Source organism: Protopterus annectens, chromosome 3.part0, assembly GCF_019279795.1.
Source record: "Protopterus annectens isolate FY-2018-M chromosome 3.part0, PAN1.0, whole genome shotgun sequence".
Lineage (NCBI taxonomy): Eukaryota > Metazoa > Chordata > Ceratodontiformes > Protopteridae > Protopterus > Protopterus annectens.
Window position 1 is genome coordinate 323,525,714 of NC_056731.1, and position 23,513 is coordinate 323,549,226.

Consider the following 23,513-nt stretch of genomic DNA (forward strand, 5'->3'; position numbering starts at 1 on the left):
AAATCCCAAATATTTGGAAACATATGTAGGCCATACCTTAATGATACATTACAAGACAATCTGGATATTGAAGAGGGAGGCACACAAAACACATGGCTATGGAGAATCAATATAAAAAATGATGATACTCCCAGTTATAAGCATGTACTAAGAAATCTGGCCATTGACTCAATACAGGCCAAAGTATTAAAATTAAAAAAGGACTTGAAAGGGTGTATAGCAAAAGGAAATGGGAGATGGGTCTCAAAAATCAATGTAAGACGGGACATCCAAGATTGCTGTACTTTGAGTAACAGCTTAATTCTAGCTCTCCCAGTATGAACCACACCAAACTTGAAATTATAAACACAACTAAAATAAAAAATGTGAGGGCAGGCAAGTCACAGAGAAACTGTTTAATCGTGAGTGCTTTAATTTATAAACCTGAAATGAACGTCATCAGACAATCTTAACAAATACACACCCCTTCTTTAAATAATTGACTTCAGTGGCATGGTTAATCCAAACCAGTCAATAGCAATTTAGAAAATAATTAAAATAACTTTATAAAGTAAAACAAGGACTTCTAGCACCCTCTCTGTCCAACCAGTGTTTCGTGTCCCTGCCCAGGTAGCTGACACACATACACACACACACACACACACACACACACACACACACACACACACACATGAAAGGCTGGCACAGGTTTATTAGCTATACCCCCTTCTGCCCAAAATATAAGGTAGCACCAGCTGTCACCAGCCACCCTTACTTATCAGCTACTTTTAAGGCCCTTACCAAAGGGTGCCCAATCTTATTCTGTAATGTTATTATTAATCCAAATGATAAGTGTGACCAAGGCCAACACTATTTAGGAGTGGCCTTTACAGTGTCACCAAATACATATTGAAGTATTCTAAGAGCTTAAATATCTCTAAACAATCCAGCCACAATCAAAAGGTTTAAATATATTTAATAATAAAAGAACAAGATAATATTCAATAACTCAGTACTGACTACAGAGTTCAGAATCACATGAAATATTTAAAACAACATTGCAGGACAGTCTCACATAAATACAGAAAACATCAAAAATAATCTTTACTATATTCCTATCTGTATCTAAGAGTGATCACTGTACCGTGGTTACTTACTATTAGTAAGGTAAGTGCTGATGAGAGGATGTTTCCAGGTTCAAAGACAAATACAAAATGCAAAGTCTGTCTCTGAGAGATTTCTTAAATTACTATCAAACATTACTGCTGAGTCAGCTTTGGATGACATTACTCTTTGTCACCTGCCTTCAATTCCCAGACTAACAAAAACTTAATAAAATGTTAGCATCTCTTTGTGAGACATACATATCTCTCAGACGTCTGCCTAGAACTAGAAGGCATAAACCAGTTAAACACTTTTACATTTTAAAACTAGTAATTATTTCTGTTTCAGGACAATAGGAAAACCTCTAGCTCTAGACATTGTTTCTGCTTGCTGCACTGAAACTAACCTTTTTATAGCATATCATAAAGCAATTAATTTCAACTTATTTTCTTGAAGTGTTGTAAGTTAACTCCGCATGTTTCAGCCTCTACTATCAAAACATACATTTTCATAGGTATATAGTTCATACACATTTCTGTTCTTTTCCAGTAGGGTACACTGTGGTTACATTCCTGAAGCTCAGTACAAATCATACAGTTCAACACATACTTCTGCACAAGTAGTTTAATATCCACATAACATACATTTGCAAGACAAGCATATGAATCATATTACTATTCACAAATGACATATGATTATTTACAAAATTCCAGATAGCTGGGCTGGTAATGTCACTGACCTTAAGGAAAATCGGCTACAAAAGGTGAGGAAAAAATGCTGACTGGGAAGAGTACTGTAGCTATTCAGAAATATCAGTGCAAGCTCCATATATGACTTCCAGTAACCTAGCAGAAAGCACAAGACAACTGCACACAGACCTGGTTAAAATAAATGAAACACTGATGCAGTATATCAACTCAAACAACAAAAGGCTAGAAAAATAAACTTTAAACAGATATTCAGATAAGGTTTTAAACCTGCAAAAATCAGAAATCTAAATGAAGAAAAGGCTGGTTGGATATGAGATTGTTCATGAAGGGATGTTTCAGAAAATAATAGAATTAGAGGACAGAGCATGTATGGAAAACCTGAAATTTTCAGCTGTACCAGAGAAGCTGGAAGGAACAGACTGTATTAATTTTATGAAGGCAAAAATAAGCAACTGGACTGGTATTCCACAGCAGGAGATGTTAATTGAATGGTGTATGCTCCAAACCTGGCTACAAGAAAGCAACCTGGACCTTTAATAGTAATGTGGGATTACAAAGCAATATTTCTATTTGTAAAATATAAAAGAACAAGAAAATCTGGAAATATTGGACTTTTTTGGACTCTATCAGACTTGTGAGGGACTCTGAAGTATCTGCCCTACTTCATGTTATTAATGTTTGAAAATACTTAGGGAAGGGGAAGATTAGGTAGAAAGTTAACTGTAAGTAAAACACATTTTTATGTTAATAGTACCATTTTTATAGTGTATGATTTTCTTTGCATGCTGTAAAGTTTTCTCACTTGTTTTTAAGTGTAATGGAAATACTATTGTAAACAGGCACTCCTCTTTTTTTCTCCCTTCTTCACTCTTTCTGCTTGTTCAGCTTTAAGAAATGTAGGCACTGCAATGTAAAAAAATGTCTAGTTAAAAAAGCATGTCAACAGAAAAAATTAATGTGCTTTTTCTCATTCTTGCATGGGGGAATGACTGGATTAAGGCCCTTAGTTAGATTTAGTAAGACATTTGAAGAGAAAGCAAGTAAATGAAAAAAAGGATATTGAATATTATAAGGCTTTTTCTAGCAAATAAATGTATGCTTAGTAGCAATTCTGTATCTGGTCTTCATGTCACCATGGAGACAATCTGATAAAGAAAAATTGGCTATAATCAGATAAAGAGAAATTGGCTGCAATCTGATAAAGAGAAATTGACTAGGAGATAATAGTCTCTAAAAGCATTCAGGTGTTTTTCCAGCTGAGAGAGCTATAAAGATAAGACAAAACCAGACAGCACTTAGAAGAAGCACAGGCTGCACCATGCATCTCAGCATGGATAACCTTTCTTTTAGGTTAACTCTGTGGCAGCCAGTTTGGCACATTTGTTCCTAGTAGGAGGATAAAATTTCAATATTTGAAGATGTACATAGTTTTGTGTGCTCGTATTAAGTTAATAGGTTTTAGGAGGGTATTCGGGATGTGTTTGATTTTTTTTGTTTGAGGGCTTTCAATAAAACAAAAAAAAATTGTAAGATGTGACATAGACTCAAATGAATATGAAAGAGAACAGCTGTATAAAAGTTCAACCTGAAAACAATGTATGCATGTAACACAAAAGTGGGAACTAGATATTTAACAAAAAAGCTGTTATACATAAAAGGTGGGAATAATAATTTTTAATGCAATGATGCTTTCTGTAATATCTTTAAATGTCAATGGTCTCACTGATAAATACAAAAAAAAGAGTGGTGAATTGTATTAAAATGTAGAGCGCAAAGAACTATGCTACAGGAGACATACATGGAAAGAACTGAACATGTGAATTTGATAAAGAGAGGATGGTTATTCAGTGGAATTCCTGGGAGAAAGGAAAAGATTAGTACTTATATTAATTGCAAGAGGAGATCCAATAGTGATAGTAGAGGATAAAACAGATAATAATGGTAGGTTTGTAATACTAAGGGGCTACTGGCAAGGGAGGAGGATTACATTGGCATGTATTTATATTCCACATAAAACTGCTAGAATTGAGCTTAAGAAAATCCTGGGATAAATAATAAGCTTTTAGCAAGGACTATTACCTATAGGTGGGGACTGGAATTTGATATGCAGCAGTGAAGATGAGTCTGGGGGCCCAGAAGAGAAAGTATAACAAAGGAGGGTAGACTTTTGAAGAAATTGATGAAATATTTGGCATAGTAGATGTGAAGTCAGTACTAGGAGTTTGTAGAACCACGACCAAATACACCAAAACTTTATAGTATTCCACAAACTGAAGGCCAATTCCACAGTAGTGCTAAGATAATTTATTGTAAAATATACAATTAAAATTTGATTTTCTTCCACAAAAATCAGTCTTCTCTAGTGCCTCGGCCACACTCGCCTTTAACAGAGTATACTATCAGTACTAGGAGTTCTTAGTGAAAATTACCTATTATTCCCCAAGATAAAAAAAACTGGACTAGGCTAAACAGAACTTACATTTCACAGGAACATATGTGTTTAATTGAAGGTCTTGATACACACCCAATAACTATTTCAGATCATGGACCAATAATAACTAAAATAAAAACATAGGATAATAAAATGAAAATGAGACACTGGTGTTTTTCCACCTATCTGTTGAAAAGAGAGGAATTTAAAGAATGGGTAGGGGACATTATTCAGGAGGTATTAGAGAAGAAAGAAATTTAATCTGAAAATATAGCTAGGGAGTGGGATAAAATTAAAGTGGAGTTTAAAAATAGGGTAGAAATATAATAAAGGGAGATATGGCTAAGACGTGACAAGACTTATTTAGAGGTACTGACAAATGTTAAAGTATTGCAGAATAGGGAGAATCTCAAAAAACAAAAGAAGAGCAACTGCAAAATCCTAAACAGATAGTAAGGGATTACCTCAGTAATATGCATGAGTTTAGAAAGATTGCTGATAATAACTCTAGAGCACAAAAACTTTTAGCACAACAACTCAGGCAACAGAAACTTAAAAGGGCTGTTGCCAAGCTTATGGAGATAATAACAAGGAAGGTAACAAGATATCCTATAGAGGTATTAGAAATATTTTGAAAATTCTGTGAAAGTCTGTATAAAGCAGAGAAGTACAGAAATCTGTATCTGTACAGAAGTAAATATAGAAAGCTGTAATACCTAAGGAGGGTAAAGATCCATCAGGTTCAGCTTCATACAGATCCATTTCAATACTAAACCATGACTATGAAGTGTTTATGTTTATAATGGCTAAAATAATGACAAAAGTGATGCCAAAATTGATAGCAATAAACCAATGTGGTTTTGTGGAGGAGAAGCAAACATTTGACAACATTAACAGAGCACTGGTGATCCAGAAGGAAGCAGAATGTAAGAAAATATCGCTTTTGTTGGTCGGTCTTGATGCAGAGAAAGCATTTGACAGTGTAAGCTGGGACTTTATGAGCAGGGCAATTGAAGCATTTGCATTTCCCGTATAAATGACAAGGTTGATTAAGAGTTTATATGAGGGATCAGGCAAAAAATAAAGTGGATGGGGTCCTCTCTGATAACTTCTGCTTGATCAGATGAACCAGGCGGGGGTGTCCTCTTTCCCCTTTGTTATTTGCATTATATTTAGAACCATTTGCAAAGAAAATAAGGGACTTAGAAACTCAAGGATATAATTGATATGGTAGTCAAGAAAAGTTGGCTTTATTTGCAGATGGTATTATTTTATTCCTGACAAAACCAGAAAAGGACATTACAGTATTGTGAAACATTTTGAGACAGTTTCATATCTTTTAAGGATACAAAATGAATGAAGCTAAAACAAAGGCAATAGCAGTAAATTATGTACCCTCACACAAATTGGTTCAGCAATATCCATATTTATGGCAACATAATAAAATGAAGTATTTAGGAGTATGGATATAAAATGATTCTGGTGTGGCAGCTAAGGATATGTGTGAGGAGACTAAACAAAAGGTAATACAAAAACTGAGAAATTGGAAGCTCTGTTATATAGATATGGATAGTAAGATACAAGCAGTTAAAATGTTTTTAGTCTGTTTAGTCTTATATATAGGTCAGGCATATTTTTATCAACCAAGGGAGTAGTTGTGGATAGCAATTAATAAAGAACTGAAGGATTTTATCTGGGAGGGGAAGACAGCAGGAGTCAAGTCAGATAAGTTGATTGCTCCAATAGAACGAGGCAGATTGGGATTACCTGATTTGAAGGGGTATGTCAGCACTACTCAGTTAAGGCTCCTATAGATATCACAAGCAGAAACCTTTAATTCAAAGTGGAAATGGAAGATGAAACAGAGGGGAAGCTCAAGAAACAAGGATAAGCTTGGATTTTGGATGCAGATCTTTAAGGAGAATAACAATAATATTATATTCATAAAGCAGCAGAAAGTATTCTAAGAACTAAGCCAACATGGGAATAGAGGAAGGAGATTCTACCAATAGGGATGACTGCAATTATGGATACAGATAATAGGCAAGAGGGGACTGGAATTTACTGGTGAAAACTAGCAAAGGAACCAAGGTAGTGGGAGCAAATAACTAGAAAGGAAAAACTAATAGAATGGAAGATGCCAAGAATTTATTTGGACTGCAGGTTAGAGATTATCTTCCCTATCAAGAATTGATATCAAAGTAGAGGCAAAGAGAAAAAAGGGGATCCTAAATGAAAGACCAGCATTGGTAGAGCTTTTAGTAAATTCTAGAACAGAAGCTGCCATTAAAAAAGGAATAATTAATAGCGCATATAAAATATTGCATGATAAATATAAAAATCAACTCAGAGGATGTTAGAATTGGGAAGAGAAATTGGATAAGCAATTCACAAAAGAAACAATGTGGGATATATGTATTTATCACAAATATTCAATACAATCTAGAATATTTAGGATTTTTGCTTGGAAATGTTTACATAGATATTTTTATACCCCAAGTAAACTCCAGAGAATTTTTTCCTCAGCTAGATAGCAAATGTTGGAGATGTGAATGGGAAGAAAGAGGTAACTGGCAGCATATTTTCTGGGAGTGTAATGAGTTGGTAGACTTTAGAGATTCCCCGCAGACTACTCTGTTAGAAATAATAGATGAGCAAATTGGTATCCCTATGGAAATGATTTTTATGAATAATGATACAGAACTGGAATTGCCTAGAGATATTAAGAGCTTGCTGAGTCTAATTATGGTGGCTGCCAAAAAAGCGATTACTAGAAAATGGAAATCAAAGTCTAAACCTTCTGTACTAGAAGTAGTGAATATAAACAGAGATAAAGCAACTGGAATTGGAATCTTTAAAAAAGGGAAGGAGCAAATTACATAGGAAAAATGGGAATTGTGGGAAGAAATCATACAGGGGAGGAATGAGGTTTAAAAGAAGGCAGTACTTGAATTAGTTATTTAATGTCTGACATCAATTGGGTAGATTATAAGTGATGTATAATGTTTGCAACTAGGATTATGTCAGTATGGTTTCTGATGCAAAATGCTTGCAGCTGGGATTATGTCAATATGGTTTGTTTTCATTTATATAAAGGCATGATTGCCTATGTCATAAGTGATTATTTAATAAAGATGTTTCTTGTTTGCAAAAAAAATGTCCTGTAAGACAAAAAGAATCAAGACTAAGTAAGAAAAAAATGGGAGCTGGCAGCTTTCATAATGCAACCTACTTAGGTGGATAGAGACTAATTGGGAGAACAAAAGTCAGTAAAATGGCACTCCACACTCTCTCCTTACCTCCCAGTCACCACAGGTGTCCCATCCTTTTTAACATTTTCACCAACACCCTCTATACATACACAAAACAGGATGCCGTAATGCAATACACAGATGATTCTACTCTCAGTTGCACATCTGACAACATGGTATACCTCAAAAAAATTACTCAAAAAGCTTTAACTGCCAGTGAAACATGGCTTCATAACTCACAACTCATGCTCAACCCAAAAAAGACCAAACTACTATATTTTCCCCAAATCCTCCTCTCATGAAAAAACAAAATTTAAAGTCCTCTCTCTTGATAACACAACCATTGAAGTCACTTCTCATGGCAAACTATGAGGGTGATAGCAGATGATAATCTTCCAAAAAAATTGCATAAGAAAAACTCGTTAAAAACTAGGGATGCTTTATGGAATCAAAAACTTTCTCTCCAATGCAACTAAAACTACACTTGCCACTAATCTCCTACCCCACACCTTTTGTGATGCTCCCATCCTTACTAACCTCCAGGTTTCACAAAAAGTAAAACTTGAAAAATACTATAACAAAGAAGCAAAATTTGCAGAAAATACCCATTTCAGAACCCACCACTGTATAGAACTCAAAAGCCTAAACTGGTTAGAACTGCCCCATCAACTAATATGTACACAGCTTCTTACCACCTAAAAAATTATCCAGCATCCAGCTACCTGTCCAGCACTATAAAAAATTCTACACAACTATGTTCCCAGTCAGTCATTGAGATACAGCGACCAAGAACTTCTGTCTGTACACAAACCTATCAAGTCTGTTGGGTATTGACTATATTTGTACAAGGTTGCCTAAGACCTGTAGCTCCTTACTTGTATCCATCAGGTCAGTGCCCCCCCCCCCAATCTTTCTAAACCACTATGAAAGACTTTCCATCTAAAATCTGGCGCTGTTCTTGCTCAAAACCAGGATAACTATATCCCTAAATGTGAACAAGTACCTTTTCATTCCTTACACCTCCTTACTCTCCTTTCTTCACTTACTTCCTTACTTCTATCAAATTCTCTTCCCAGACTTTCTCTTTATATATGCCATAAGCCTGTTTTCTCTCACTTCATATTGCAATTCTTATTTGTATTAGACTTATTTACCTTTAATTTCTCTACAAATTGTCTAAAATTTTTAAATGATTGTCATGTAACTTGTATCAGTTCTTAACCAATGTTTTTATATTATGTCTAATTTGTTATAATTATTTAAACTGCAAATGATTTTGTTTTATTTTTAAAGATAGTACAATTACTGTTCCTAAAATGTTTTGTAATAATTTGGAGCTTTTCTTCCCAGGCCTCCGCTGAAGATGGGCTTATACCCAGTCAGACTTTCCTAGTAATCAAATGTAAATAAATAAATAAAAGACAAAAGTAGATTGGGCAAATAGGATGGCATGCAAATCTGTAAAAATATTAAAGAATGAATGCGGATGCAGTTATAACTGTCAAAGAAGGTAGGAGGGCATCTCTGAATTGAGAGATGTGGGAACAACTGACATGATACCCCAACCCCGTGTAGAAGAGGGAAAAGGTGGCTAATGATGATGAATGAGAAGGCACTTAAGAAATGAGGCAACATGGCATGAGGATAAGGGAGTGAAAGTGACATATGGGAGGAAGGATAATGAGGAACTTAAACAGAGAAACACAAATAGAAAAATAGAAGGAAAAGGAGATAAGAGGAGAGCAGGAATTTAAGTAAAGGACATGAGGCAAGGCAGAGTTCAAGACCCTATACAAATTAATACAGGAAATCAGAATAAAACCAAATGAATGGTGGACACCAGACTGAGGGGAAATGGCTAGAAAAGGGAGAAGAAGGAGAAACACTAGTAAAGGATAGAAAGAAGAGAAGGGAAAGGTAAGTCCCAAATGGGGGAAATGGGAAAAACAGGGAGAAAATAAAAATACAAATATATAAAGACCTGAGGAAGGAGGAAGCCAGAATGAAAGAGAGAGTTAAAAAGGCTGGAAAATGGAAGAAGGGTGACAGATTTGGGAAGCTGAATGACAAAATGTTCTCAAAATAACATTGGAGAGCATGACATGTATACATGTCAGGGATTCAACAAATGGCTTCACACTAAAAAGATTAAGGAGGTAAGTAAAACAGACTTGAGATGGTGGAGGTGGTTGACAGAAGAGGCTGGCAGGAACTGTGTTTTGGGAGTGCAGCGGCCACAAAAGATCTGGACAAAGGCCCTATAATCTGGAAGAGGATGAATGGATGGATGGATGGATGGATGGAACCATGATGGGGATAACTGTTGGGAATTTTGCATATGAGAATTATGAAATAATGAGACAAATGGCAAGAACAAGAAATTAAGGTAAATAAGACCAATGGCAACAGATGTAAAGAGTGTAATAGGCAAAAACTGAAGCACAAGGAACTAGTGTCAGAAAGGGTGTTAGACAGTTGGTTTCTAAACTTGGTAAGGAGACATTTAAAGCAGAAGAAAATGAAAGGGGTGAGAGAAAAATCAAGGGAGGAATGGCAGTAGGTGATAAACTACTACCACTGAAAAGGGGGAAGGGAGTGAAAGTAACTAGAATAGAAATGAGTAGACGTGAACCACTGTCGTTGACTAAAAGATATATCACGAATGAGGATTGCACAGAGTGCAATTGCAAATGGGTATAAAAGGAAGGGGCATCATGATGAGATCCCATACCCTTCTCCAAGATTTCTGAAACAGTTATTTGCACATCAGTCTCACAAATACTGTCCAGCCGTTTCATTCTATGCCTGCATTCTGCCAGACTTTCTAGCATTCTACAGCCCCTTAAAGATATTGCTAAACATTGTCAATGTTGTGCTTAGAAAACTATCCAAAATGCTGCCTGACTCCGGTGAAGACTTTCCCATGTCTCTAAAATCATTTGGTACCCTCACTGTGATTGTTTTGACTTAAAGCCTTCTATCTCTCTGTGTCAGTTGGTATGTTATGCATTTTCTGTACTAACTTTGAGTCCCAGAGCATTAAATGCGGCTCACTCTTCTCTATATGAATCTACTCCACTATTACAGGACATCCTGAACTCCTGAATGCTCTTCCACAATAATGATAATCTCCTTTACAGGTATTCCCTCTTGTGCTTCACCCTAAATTATCATTTGAGCTCAGATTATCATTTAGCTTTCAGCTTGCTTCAAAACAAGAGATTCAAAATAACCTTCTTACTGACTAAAGTCATGCTTTTACCAAAAAAGATTAGGATAAGCACTGCCCCCACCATGGGGACCATGGAATGTATCTCTCTTATTGTCCTCTAGAAACTGTACACCATTTTAAATGCCTCAGTCTATGGGTTTACTCCTTTTCACATTCATTTTGTTATTCTGCTTGTGGTTATGATTTGCTGTTTACTCATGAAGCTAAACATGCTAATGCTGAAGGGGTTCAGTTATCCACTTTTGGATATGCCCTATCTCTTCCAGTAGTAGCAGAAGACATAACATTATGTTTTATTTTAATAAATTGTATAGGCTTGATCTTACTTAGCATCCTTGGGACTGCACTATATCCTAGCTCAGACTTGCCTTGCTCCCAGCCCTTAACATGTCGTTCCTGGTTACTGTACCATTTATTGTGAAGCTCCTGAATCATGATCATTTCCCAACTCTTGTTCCGCTCACTGCTGTTTTAACTAAACCTTTGATTACCTAGGGCTTCCTGCACCTCCAGGCTTACTTTTTCCATTCTGTCTCATAAACTCAGCATAATGCCAAAGCTATTTACTTGCCCAGCTATCAGAAAAAGTGGGCCTTAACATTACATCATCAAAAATACAATGCACATTTCAACCTGCTTTCATGTCCAACTTCAACATAATCCCAAGGCTAAATATACCTGTCACATCACCTTATCCTTCTACATTTCTAGAGTAACATGTAACTGGCTTGTTAACTTCAACTAGTGTTATGCAATGCATCTAGCACACCTAGATCATATATAAATAGTCTGATTTATCTAGGATGGATTGTTGTCTCACTACCCACTGATCTATACAATTACTTTGTTGTGCATGGTACAAAGCAATTACATTCCAAAACTGTGAAAAAGATAAACTTGTTAACTGCTTACCCAGCACAAGACCTGATTAACAGTGGTAGGGGGTGATTAACCTAAGCAGGTGGTGCCAGCCAGCAAAGAACAGTGGCAGATGGTAAAACCAGTTTTTTAAAGCTGTTAGAACTTCACTCTACCACATTTAGAAATAGAAAACATAGTAGAACAAAGCGTCTAACAACTTTTAAAGCCGTTAGTTTTAACACTTTGTTTCTGCCTTCTGTCTATATTTTTCAACTGTGCCTGATTTTTGCAGAACATTCCTTATTTTATCTCATATTTTTGCATATCCCTCATATTTTTTTGATTTCCTCATAAATCACGTAATTATAGCTAAATCATTTTTATTGTTCTGAAAATTGATGTTGAACCAAAACTTGCTGTTCTGTTAACTTTTTTAGTCAGTTAGAGCAATATTTGTCCAAACCCACCATTATTTTTTTTATTTCTCAAGAAATCTTATGCAAAGAAGTGAGAGGCAAGCTGCTGTCTGCTTGACAGCACTCTCTAAGTGCTACTTGCTTTTAAAACTGGTAAAACACTTTTGAGTTCCTACACATTTTCTTTTTGTAAAGTACAGTTGTGTAAGTTGAAATTACCTTAACAGTAGATGTTTGAATGATCGCTGTTGCAAGTGTTAGCTATACGAGTTATATTTTGCCAAGGATATAATGGCCAGCCAGCTTCCAAAGCTTCTAGGCACGTTCCATACACCCAGACTGTGAGGCAGCTCAAGCTGAGCTGATTAAAAGGCAAGTTTGGGCATGAAGCCCTTCAGAGCTTTCCTGACAGTAGAAAGATGGAGGTTGAAATGCCTGGAACAACAAAACATAAGAGTCCACACTCTGGAATAAAAAACACACACAGAAAAAGGTGGAATCTACAGAGGAAGAGTCTTCTGCAGCAATGATCATCTGAACATCTATTGTTATAGAAAGTTCATCTTACACAACTGTACTATGTTTATCATATTAATTACTGTTGCAATAACTTTAGCTATATTGGTAGCTTACCTTAGCTAACTATGTTTAGGAGGTGGAAGGAGAAGACTCCAGGAACCCCTGGAGAATGGTCCTAGCAAGGCTTGATCTGGATCTAGAGAAGTACTCAAGCTTATAGTGCTTTGTAAAAGTATGTACAGCGGACCAAATAGCAGCTTCTAGAATGTCTCTAGAATCCATCTCTTTCTAAAAAGCCATAGATGAAGCCAAGGTTCTGGTAGAGAGGGCCTTGACTCTGCCTGGAATAGATTTGTTATGGTGAATATAACAAAAATTAATAGCCTTAGACAACCATTTGGAAATAAAATATAAAGTGTTTTTCTCAAATGTTGAATTTTGCTGTAGAAAATGCTTTTTGTGATAAGCATAAGTTGGTATATAACTTGAATAAAAAAGAATGGAAGGAACTACAGGCAATAGCGAATAATGAACATTTTATTATTAAACCATCTGATAAAGGTGGTGATGAATGTTGCTCAATATTATAAAATGTGTATGACACATCTGGATGATACCAATACTTATGTTAAGAGTAATACACGTGAATATATTAAAGCTATGAATGATTTTGACACCCTTATATCTAAGGGAGTGAGGTTAAAATATTTTTCACAAAATGACAAAGATAAAAAGTTTAATACTGATGACAGTGAGTTGGCTTTATTTTACTGCCTTCCAAAAATTCATAAAAGTGGGGTTGACCCACCTGTTAGGCCTATTGTATCTGCTCAAAAATATTTTTTATCTAATGTTGGGAAATTTGTGCATGAATATTTATTCCCTTATGTAATAAAGTCACCTAGTTATATTAGGGATAGTTTTGATTTTTTGGAAAAAGTATCTAAAATACAATGGAGTGCAGATATGTTTTTTATAAGTATTGATGTTGTTAGTTTGTATACTAACATACAGTGTCAGTTTGGACTAGAAGCAGTAAAATATTTTTTGGGTGATAGTCCAGTAACGTATTATATTATTGAAATATTGGAATTTTGTTTGAATAACATTTTTTTTATATTTAATGAATATACAGACAAATCAAGGGCACTGCCATGGGGGCATTTTTTTTGCCCCCATGTATGCCAACTTGATGATGGGTTTGTATGAGTTAGAATGGTTATATCATATAGATTTGTTTTAAAATTATGTAGTTAGTTATTTTCGTTTTATAGATGATCTTGTTTTTATTTGTAAAGGTGGGATATCTTATGATGGTCAGTTTATAGAAGTTATGCAACATAATAGATTTGGACTTTCCTTTGATGGCATACAGGTGGGCAAAAATATAACTTTTTTAGACATACGTCTGATTTTGGAGGACAGCAATACTTTACGTACGTCTGTGCATAGAAAATTTTCTGATAGTAATCAGTATTTGATGGGGACTAGCTGTCATCCAGTTCATACTTTGGTCTCTTTGCCCTATGGGGGATGTATGAGACTCAAACGGCTATGTAATACTGACATGGACTTCTTTAAAGATATTAGTGTGACTAGTGAGATGTTTAGATTGAGGGGCTATAGTGAAGCTAGTATTCAAACAGCTGTAGATAAGGTTATTAATGAACAACATAAAGTTGGTACTTATAAGTATGGAAGTAAGGGGTATAAGTATGGAAGTAAGGGGTATAAGTATGGAAGTAAGGGGTATAAGTATGGAAGTAAGGGGTATAAGTTAGATGTTAGAAATCTAGAGAAAAGATTAGATTATTTTGTCTCTACATATAGTGTTTTCAGTGATGTTTTAATAGATATTGTTAAACACTACTGCAATTTTTTGTTTAGATCAATGGACCTAAAAAATTTATAGTCTAGGTCTTTAGGCATCTCATTTCGTAGAGGTAGGAATTTAAAAGATATTTTGGTACATAATAAATTTAAATATCCCACTGAGACATTGCAATATAGGACCATGCAGAAACTAGGAACTTCACCCTGTGGTCATTGCAATGTTTGTCATTATATTGTTCCAACTTCTAAGTATATGAATGGCCATATATTTGAGGCTAAAAATGTATATAGCTGTAATACTGAAGGTATTATTTATGTGTTGAAATGTCCTTGTAACCTTGTATATATAGGAGAAAGTAAAAGGAAGTTTAAAACTAGACTGCAGGAGCATGTCAGGAATATTATAAATAATAAAGAAGATAGCCCTGTTGCCAAACATTTTATGCTGGTTCACAATTCTAATCCAAATGGGTTACAAGCCACTATCTTAGAACATATTACGAAGGGTGTATTTTCTGATGATTTGTATAAAAAGAAGTTGTTATATAAAGAAAGCATTTTCATTTTGAAATATGGCACTTTATTTCCTCAGGGTCTGAATGTGGAATGTAACTTGAGGCTTCTCATTTGATGAGAAAGCAGTATTAAGTATTTTTTAATGTTTATTGATTAATTGGTTTAGGCTAATTGCTTAATTGTTAGATGTTTTAGGGTATATAAACTGTGTAAGTTATGTGATGTTTTATACTCCTTGAAGGCGTTTGCCGAAGCGCTAGAGACGCAATAAACTGGTGTTTTAAGTGGATTCTTTGTCTGTGGTCTTTAGTTTTATCTTTTCTTTTTGGTTCGTGCAGAACCATTTAGAAATAGTCTGTTTTGACACAGCTTGTCACGTTGACAAAAAAATAAGTAATTGATCCGAAGATCTGAGAGATATAGTTCTGTCATGTTAGAACCTGAGTTGTCTGTAGACATCCAAGGTATGGAGTATCCTTCCTCCCTCATTTTAGCTTAAGTAAAGAAACCAATGAGATAGAAAATTTGGCTTAAAGTAAACTTGGATACCACTTTAGGCATACAAGAACTAGTTCCCAAAGAAACGCTGACTTATGGAAAGTGAGGTATGAGTGCTTGCAACTCACATACCCTTCTTCCAGAAGTCAGAGGAATCAGTAAAACTGTTTTCCTTGTTAAGAAGTTCAGGTCAGCCAGATTAGCTGGTTCAAATGGAGCAAGTGCTAGCTTCTCTAACACTAGATTAAGGTCTCAAGGAGGGCCTACAAGTTTACTTGACAAATCTTATGCAAAACCCCTTTCAAAAACACTTTGACTTGAGACTGCCTCAAAAGAAGAGAATCTATGAGCAGACATGGTGAAATGGCTGATAAACGAATCTTTATAGTGGAATAAGAAAGGCAATAGGATAGTAACTAGCACAAATATTGTAAAACCAGAGAAAAACTAACCTTGAATATGTGCTGGTTGTGTAATTGGCTCCAACTAGAAAACCTTTTCCATTTGTTAATAAGTGATTTTCTAGTAGCAAGCTTTCTTTCCTCCATTAGTACCTGACACACATCCTCAATATACGGGTGGCTAAAAGGAATTAAGACATTATCATCCAAGCAGTCAAGTGAAAATGCCTGATGTCAGAGTGTATCAAACACCCCCATTCTTGTGTGAGTAGATCCAGGCTGCAAAGTAATTGCCCTTGGCCATTTCTGGAAGAATGGAGAACCACAGTTGCCTAGGCCAGAAGGAAGTCAATACAATGATCTTGGGGATTCCTTCTGAATCTTCAGTAATACCCTGGATATTAGTGGAAGGGGTGGAAAAGCATACAGCAGCATTCCTGTCTAAAGAAAAGAAAAGACATCTGTATTCAAGGTCTTCTTGCACAGAGTCCTGGAACATAAACTCCCACAGATGGATCAATTGTTGAAAGACCCCCTGATCTACTTTCCATTCATGGGGGTCTGCCCTCATCCTACTCAGCTTGTCTGCCCATACTTTTGCTCTGACAGAATATAGGATGTCTGTAGAGTGAGATTTTGCTGTGAAGCTATATCCCAAGCTAACATGGCTAGTCTGTAAAGGGAGTACAGCCTGGTTCTCCCTTGCTTGTTGATGTCCCACAAGACTGTGGTATTGTGTGAAACCTGTCTGATGAAGTTCTGGGAGCTAAAGAAAGTTCATACAATAAAATGCCTTGATCAAGGCAAACATTTCCTAGACATTTATGCACTTACATCTGTCCTTTGTGTCCCACACCCCTGCACCTTCTGTCTCCTCTAAAATATTTCTCTTCTGACTAACCCCAGCAATGGGATTTGAAAAGATAAAGGGTGTTGATGCTGGGACGCAAGAGATTTCAGATACCACTGTATCTTCCTCATGTGGAATCTTGTCAGTGGTCTCATGAGAATCATAGTTGCCACAAGACCCCAAATCTTGAGGTATTGCAATGACCAGAGTCTGAGTGTAAAACATTACAAACAGATCTACAACTATTTTTCCTGTGAAAGAAAAGCTCTTTGAACTGAGGTGTCTAGTTGACATCCCAGGAACACAATCCTGTGAGAGGGAATCAACAAAGACTTTTGACTGTTCTCTTGGAATCCCACTTGTGTAAGAAATCTCTCACTCATGGGAGAGATTACTGACACTTTGAAAAAAACTCTGGAAAGATAAGCAAGTCATCTAAATATGGAAAAATGTAGAAACCCTGTATGTATATGGGTGGGAGTGGGTGACAAGATTTCTTGAATAGTCACTCAGACATATTGAACTGTCCTTGGTTTGAGGAAGGTAGATACTTTTCATTTGGAACTCCCTTGCCATTCCTTCTTATATGTCTGTTTACCTAAATTCTGTTGAGACCGTTTATTCTGTTTTCTGCCAAAGGTGGAAGAGGAGAAAGAAAATCCCTTAGACAATTTGGAAAAAGAGAACTGGAAAAATCTTAGAGATTCCTTGGATTAGTTTGCCCCTAGCATCACACTTTCTGATCACCTCTGCAGCAGAGGGACCAAACACTAAGTCTCTATCCAAGGGAGAATTTAAAATCTCATTTTTCACATCATCTGGAAGATTCTGAGAATGCAGCCATGCAAACCTCCTTAAAACAGAATCAACGGCCAAAACCCTGGAAGAGGTACCAACAGAGTCCTATACATGCTGCATATAATGAATAGTGACCTGTACAAAACAGGAAACTAAGTTATTTAACGCAGAGTTTTCTTCACAAGAAGAAACTGAAGCTACAACATTCCTTATACTTTCACAGTTTATCAGAACAAACTTTTAACACTTGAACCTGACAATTTAAAGTTCTGAAAACCAAAGTTGCAGAAGTAAACATTTTTCCCATACCTAGCAATAATTTTTCCATCCTTATCAGAAAGAGTTGAATTGGAATTAACTAAGTGCTTAGCATCAGTAGGAACAACTAAGACTATAGCTGCTGGGACAGTTTGAGAGTAGTGTATAAAAATTTCAAAGGCTGAGGAATTGCATATATCCTTTCTGCCTTTTTAGGGGCAGCTGGCTGACTAACAGGAAAATTGCAAGCATCAACACACATCCTCTAAAGCAGAGACAGCAGGAGGAATGGGCGGAGGTTCTGGAAAATCCTTCAGCAAAACTAATAGTATTTTCTAAAGGACTGAGAAACCTGAGTGTTCTCCCACTGAAAACACTGCACATTCTAACAATAGTCTCAGTGAAAAAGAAACCCCCGCAAGGAGAACCAGAAACTGAGCTCTGCTCTGAATTTAAGTTAAAAATCTGAGGGAAAAAAATGAATTCATCCTTCCATCATCTTGTTCAGATTCAGAATCTTGACTCTCTTAAGAAAAAGAGGAATCTCTCTTTCTTTTACCAGAAACTACTTTACTAGAAGGATCAATAGCCTAAATTAAACCTTGAAACAAGCCCAGTAAATTACTCCTGTCTAAAGAAATTTGAGGAGGAGTAGATACATGATTGGTTTTATGTTTCTTTTTAACAGGAAAACTAGGGCCAACTGTGTTACTAATGGTAGCAGCTGCTGCCCCAGGGATTGGCACAGCATTCTGGAACAACAGGGAAACTTTCCCTATTCCCTCTCCCAGGGCCGGTGCTAGCATTTTGTGGGCCCTCAGCAAGGTTCAAGTTGGGGGCCCTACTCAAGAGAACATCAAGCATGACCACATTGCACCTCCTGATACTTATTAGCTGCAGGTGCCTTTTTAAAGGCAGTCTGTGCAGGAAGTGATTTGCAAGGACCAATCAGGTCCTTGCTTCATCATTTCCTACTTAAAAAAAAAAAAAAAAAAAAAAAAAAACAAGGACTTAGTTCGCAGGCTGCTGCAGCCAATCAGATCCCATGTTTCAGCGAGTGGACCTGATTGAGTGCAGCTTGCCAGCCAATCAAAAAAAAGTGGGACTTAGTTCGCAGGTTGCTGCAGCCAATCAGATCCCTTGTTTCAGCGAGCGGACCTGATTGAGTGCAGCTTGCCAGCCAATCAAAAAAAAACGGGACTTAGTTCGCAGGCTGCTGCAGCCAATCAGATCCCTTGTTTCAGCGAGCGGACCTGATTGAGTGCAGCTTGCCAGCCAATCAAAATAAATAAATTAATTTAAAAAAAACGGAAATGCAGTTTGAATTTTCGCGACGACGGAGCAGCTAGACATCCACGAGGAGCTGAGCTGAAGCAAAGTAAATGCTGGTCAGACCATCAGAGTAACCCGCAGATGCTGACGACGGAGCAGCTAGAAGTCCATGAGGAGCCGAGCCGAAGCAAAGTAAATGCTGGTTGGACCATCGGAGTAACCCGTGGATGCTGACGACAGAGCAGCTAGATGTCCACGAGGAGCCGAGCCAAAGCAACGTAAACGCCGGTCAGACCATCAGGGCCCTTATTTGCGGGTAAGTAATCGGGGGCTCCCTGCGGCCGCAGATTTTCACGGGTACCTAACGCCGGCTATGCCCTCTCCCAGGATCAACAAGAATGGCCCTTCCTTGCCCTCTAAGGGGACGCCAACTGCCGCAGAGGACATGGTTAATCCCCAGTGGCTGTAGTTGCTACACCAGAGGGATTTGGGGTAAAATATAAGTGTATGAGGTACAACCAATGGCCACAACAGAGACAGCCACCTGCGGCTGAGGCAAACTGCTAGCCTGCTGTTGTGGTGAAGACCATTTGATTAACTTTTTCTTTTTCTTTTTGTGGCTGGAAGAAGGAACAACCATGGGACCGGTAGTCTGTTCCGTGGTCAAGTGAAAATGGTGCCTCTTTCTCAGGGAGGGCAAGCAAATGCCAGTAAAATGACCAGAACACAAAAGTTATTTTTGTGGACAGAAAAAAGTACTTTCAAATACTATGCCAGGGCCATCAAGGAAATATAAATGCAATTTCTCCATAAAAAACATGTTTTTAGTTAGTTAACTGTACTTTTGAACTGACAGAAAAAAACAAGTGCTCAGTTTGAAAGTACATTACAGTCTCAAGACAGACCATTAAATCATAATACTCCTAGCTTTTAAACAACTTTCCTGAAGAAGGAAAGTAATAAAATACTAATAAATTTAAGAAAATTTAAGTTTTATTCCCTAGCGAGAAGTTATCTGCCCAGCAAAGGAAAGCGCAGGCTGACCATTGATCGTCAAAAGTCTCAGAAGGGCATACTATTTTGTAATAGTAAAGCTCTGAAGGACTTTGTGCCTATACTTGTCTTTTAGTCATCTCAGCTCAAGCTCCTTGACAGTTTTGGTGCTTTGAAGCTGCCCTGAAGCTTTGGAAGTTGGTTGGCTGTTATATCCTTGGAAGGTTATTACCCATATAGCTAACGCTACTGCAACAGTGATCAATATGATGAACATCTAGTAATACATAGAGCAGATTAAGCTCCATGATCTACAAATCATTATGGCTGGGTCACGGTTCATAACCTTTTATCTTGTGTTCTCAACATGGATGCCAAGATTCACGTCTCAAGATTTGTTCTGAATGTAAATTTCCTGACATCCATGTCTCAAACACGCAATAAGCTGATTATAATAAGAAACCCAATCATAATCCACTATGTTTACATTGTTGCTGCTTTCCTGGGTTTTGTTTTGCTTTTTGTCTGTGGGTTATGATTAAATTAACTCTGTGAGCTATCAAATGATTAGGTAAAACAATATTTATGGAATTGTTTTTGAATGGAGCACAAAGCTATAAATCTAACTAAAATGTAACTTTACCAGGCAGTAAAACATCAGTATTTCTCTCAGAGCAGCTGTACTTAATCTATAGTTTATGGCTAAAAGTATATACTGAATGAATCCTATTTTACACTGAATATTTTATTAATTATATTTTTACTTGACTTTCTTGTACCTGTTACACAATTAGTGACATATGTGAAGATGACTTAACATTGTTATTATGTATAATTTTTTCAAGCCTTGAAGAGAAATGAGAGATGGGAACCCATGATCTCCACATTACCCTACATGGTGATGGGTCTTTTTTCATTTTGATGGTAGGGTTTAAGGAGGACTCCTCAAGAAGTCCATTCTTTTCTCTCAGTTAATTTTATTGTTGCTCCCACAGCTCTCTGATGTGCAAAAAAATCTGAGACACATGCATGTTGTATGTTTTCTGCTACAGAAAAGAGAAGCAGTTTTTAATTGTAGGTAAGACTATTGTCAGTTGTTGGCCCCACACTTGGGTTGTTGTTTTAGATATGTCACCTTCCCACAAGGTTGTACTGCAATCTATTCTTCTCCAGCTGATCTTCCAACAATCCTGACATATGTATAAATCTGCTTCATCAACACCATATGAAAAATCTTTGCTTCTACACAGTTTTGATGGTGACAATCTCAAAAAAGTATTTTTCAATACAATCTCAGGCTGTGAGGAAAATGTTTAATTATAGGATTTCATTAATTTATCTTCATTCATCTTTAGGACGAGGTAATGCAGTGACATCTGTGTTAGTTAAAAGACTGCAGCATTTGTGTTATCAAGAAATGTTTGGGTCAGGATACCTGCTCATCAATAGCATCTTTTGAGTTTTACACTTGAATTAAAAACTATATTACTGAATGAATCATATGTTCATAATGTAGAAGTCATTTTCATTAGTGGTAAATTACCTCTTTATTATATGATATGAAATTATGTCATAGCATGCTACATCATATGGATACATGCTACTTGACTTTTATTTATGCAGTTCTGTAAGATAAATCCTTACACTTCTTTTAAACCATAAAACTATTTTGCTTGTACCTACAGCACTGGCAAATTCCACTAGGCCGAAGGTTCCGTTCCCTTAAAATGTGGTTTGTGTTCAGAATGTATGGAATTAATGCACTACAGGAACATATAAGAAAGGTATGGTAAATATTTTAAATTTTTCTGCTGCTGTTTGTTCTAGGGGCTTTGTCCATTTTTTCTTCAATTTCGCAATAAAGAAAAAAAATAGCACTTGTAACATATGTATGCCATGCTATACTGAACTGGCAGCTTGCTAACAGAATACTCTTATTTTTATGAATGATATGGACAACTGCAAGAGGCCCCTGACTGTTTATTCATCTTTCTGAGTTACCTGTGTTTTGCTTGCTTTGTAGTCAGACATTTTAAGAGGTCCATGTGTAGTGTCAGACATGATGAATTTGGAGTAGGGTAAGCGCATTAACTTTACTTACTGGCAGTGGGTTGTCTAGAACTGTATGTAGGCCTTAGCTCAGTGGAGATGGACATTTACTACTATGCATCTTTTGCTATTCATCCTCAGTCTGATTTAAGCCCTGAAGTTGTTAGTCATTTTCTACAGAGGGAGAGAAAGCCTAAACATCAATTCCAATGACTGCATATTTCTTATACATTTGGTTTTCCCTACCTCACTAACCATCATGCTTCCTTCTCCTTTCCTCAATGAACATCATACCCCCTTCTCCCTACCTTAGCAGTCATCATGTTCTCTTCTCTCTACTGCAGTGACCATCATGTTCCCTTCTCTCCACTGTTCCATCCATCCTGGCCATTCCTACAGTAAGTGAGATCCAAGCAAGTGATAGCACAGCCATTACCCATCCAAAGTAAGGGGTTTTCTAGCTTCTGTAGGTGACATATCCCCTCAGGACTACGCTGCCATGACCCCCTTCAAACTAGCACTCCCACTAGATCTCTCGCCTTAACTGGAGATACTACAGTGGGAATGAGCAGAAAGGCATGCACCCTGCTCCTCCCTCTAAAGAGAGGCAAGCCAGCAAAGGTGCTGCACTTTTTCCTTCTCCCATGGCATTTCCCACAGGTGCCCAAGCTGTTATTTGAACTTGAGTCACCTGGGCTATAATCAAGGTTTTTTTCCTTCTGTCTCAATGGAGCTGTCTTGTATTTAATATACTTTTACTGAAATGATTCTTGAACTCATTATTCGTTCTCTGTTTATTTTAATGTTGTTTTAGCTTTGTTTCTTAATTTGTGTTTGAGCCTTGTCTGTTTATCTTCTGGATTCAGAGTGCATTTGCTTTGAATAATCTTTTGCTATTTGCAATATTTTTTCATGACATTCTATTCTGATATTTTACTTTAATTTGTATACAAATGCCAAGGAAATAAGGTGACGGTCAAAATAAAGCTTTGATACCTCACAGTGCTTTTTCCCTCAGTTCATTTTTAATCTTGAGCCTTCTCTCTGTGGTAGATTTTCCTCAGGGTTGCTGATCTCTTCACGCCTTCCAAAGACATACTGGTGGGTGAATTGGCAATGCTACATTTGCTCTCTTTGTGTATGTGAATGGATGTGCCTGTAGTCAATAATAGACTGCGGTCCCATTCAGGTCTTGTAATTTCTCTCGCATTCAGTATTTGCAGCCTAGGTATAGAGATTATTAGAAAATGTGTTTATGGAGCCTGACTAAATTAATTTGCATGCAGACTCCTAACAGCACCTCATTCATGTAAATGATCTCCATCTGATGACATCGTCCCTTGTTATTTGCTTAAATTTTTACCTACCACATCACCCTTGTACTACTTTTAAGCTAAACTTTTTTCATTGAAACTCCAGAAATCTGTCTTTGCTAGGTTTGGCATTCCCACCACCACCAAAATGTGCAAGGTGAGTTGGCTTCAGATTATCTTCCACACCAACAATATTTTTCTCTACTTTTCCTCTCCTGTTTTAATATTA

General features: G+C 36.8%; 1 protein-coding gene across 1 annotated transcript in view; it reads left to right on the forward strand.

The window, feature by feature from the left end:
* Window positions 1–23,513, forward strand: part of DDC (dopa decarboxylase) — a 696,490-nt gene that overhangs the window by 630,638 nt on the left and 42,339 nt on the right. The window contains exon 12 of the mRNA XM_044064799.1: window positions 21,608–21,706. Within this exon, the coding sequence (XP_043920734.1) occupies window positions 21,608–21,706 (99 nt within the window). The remainder of the gene's footprint in view (window positions 1–21,607; window positions 21,707–23,513) is intronic.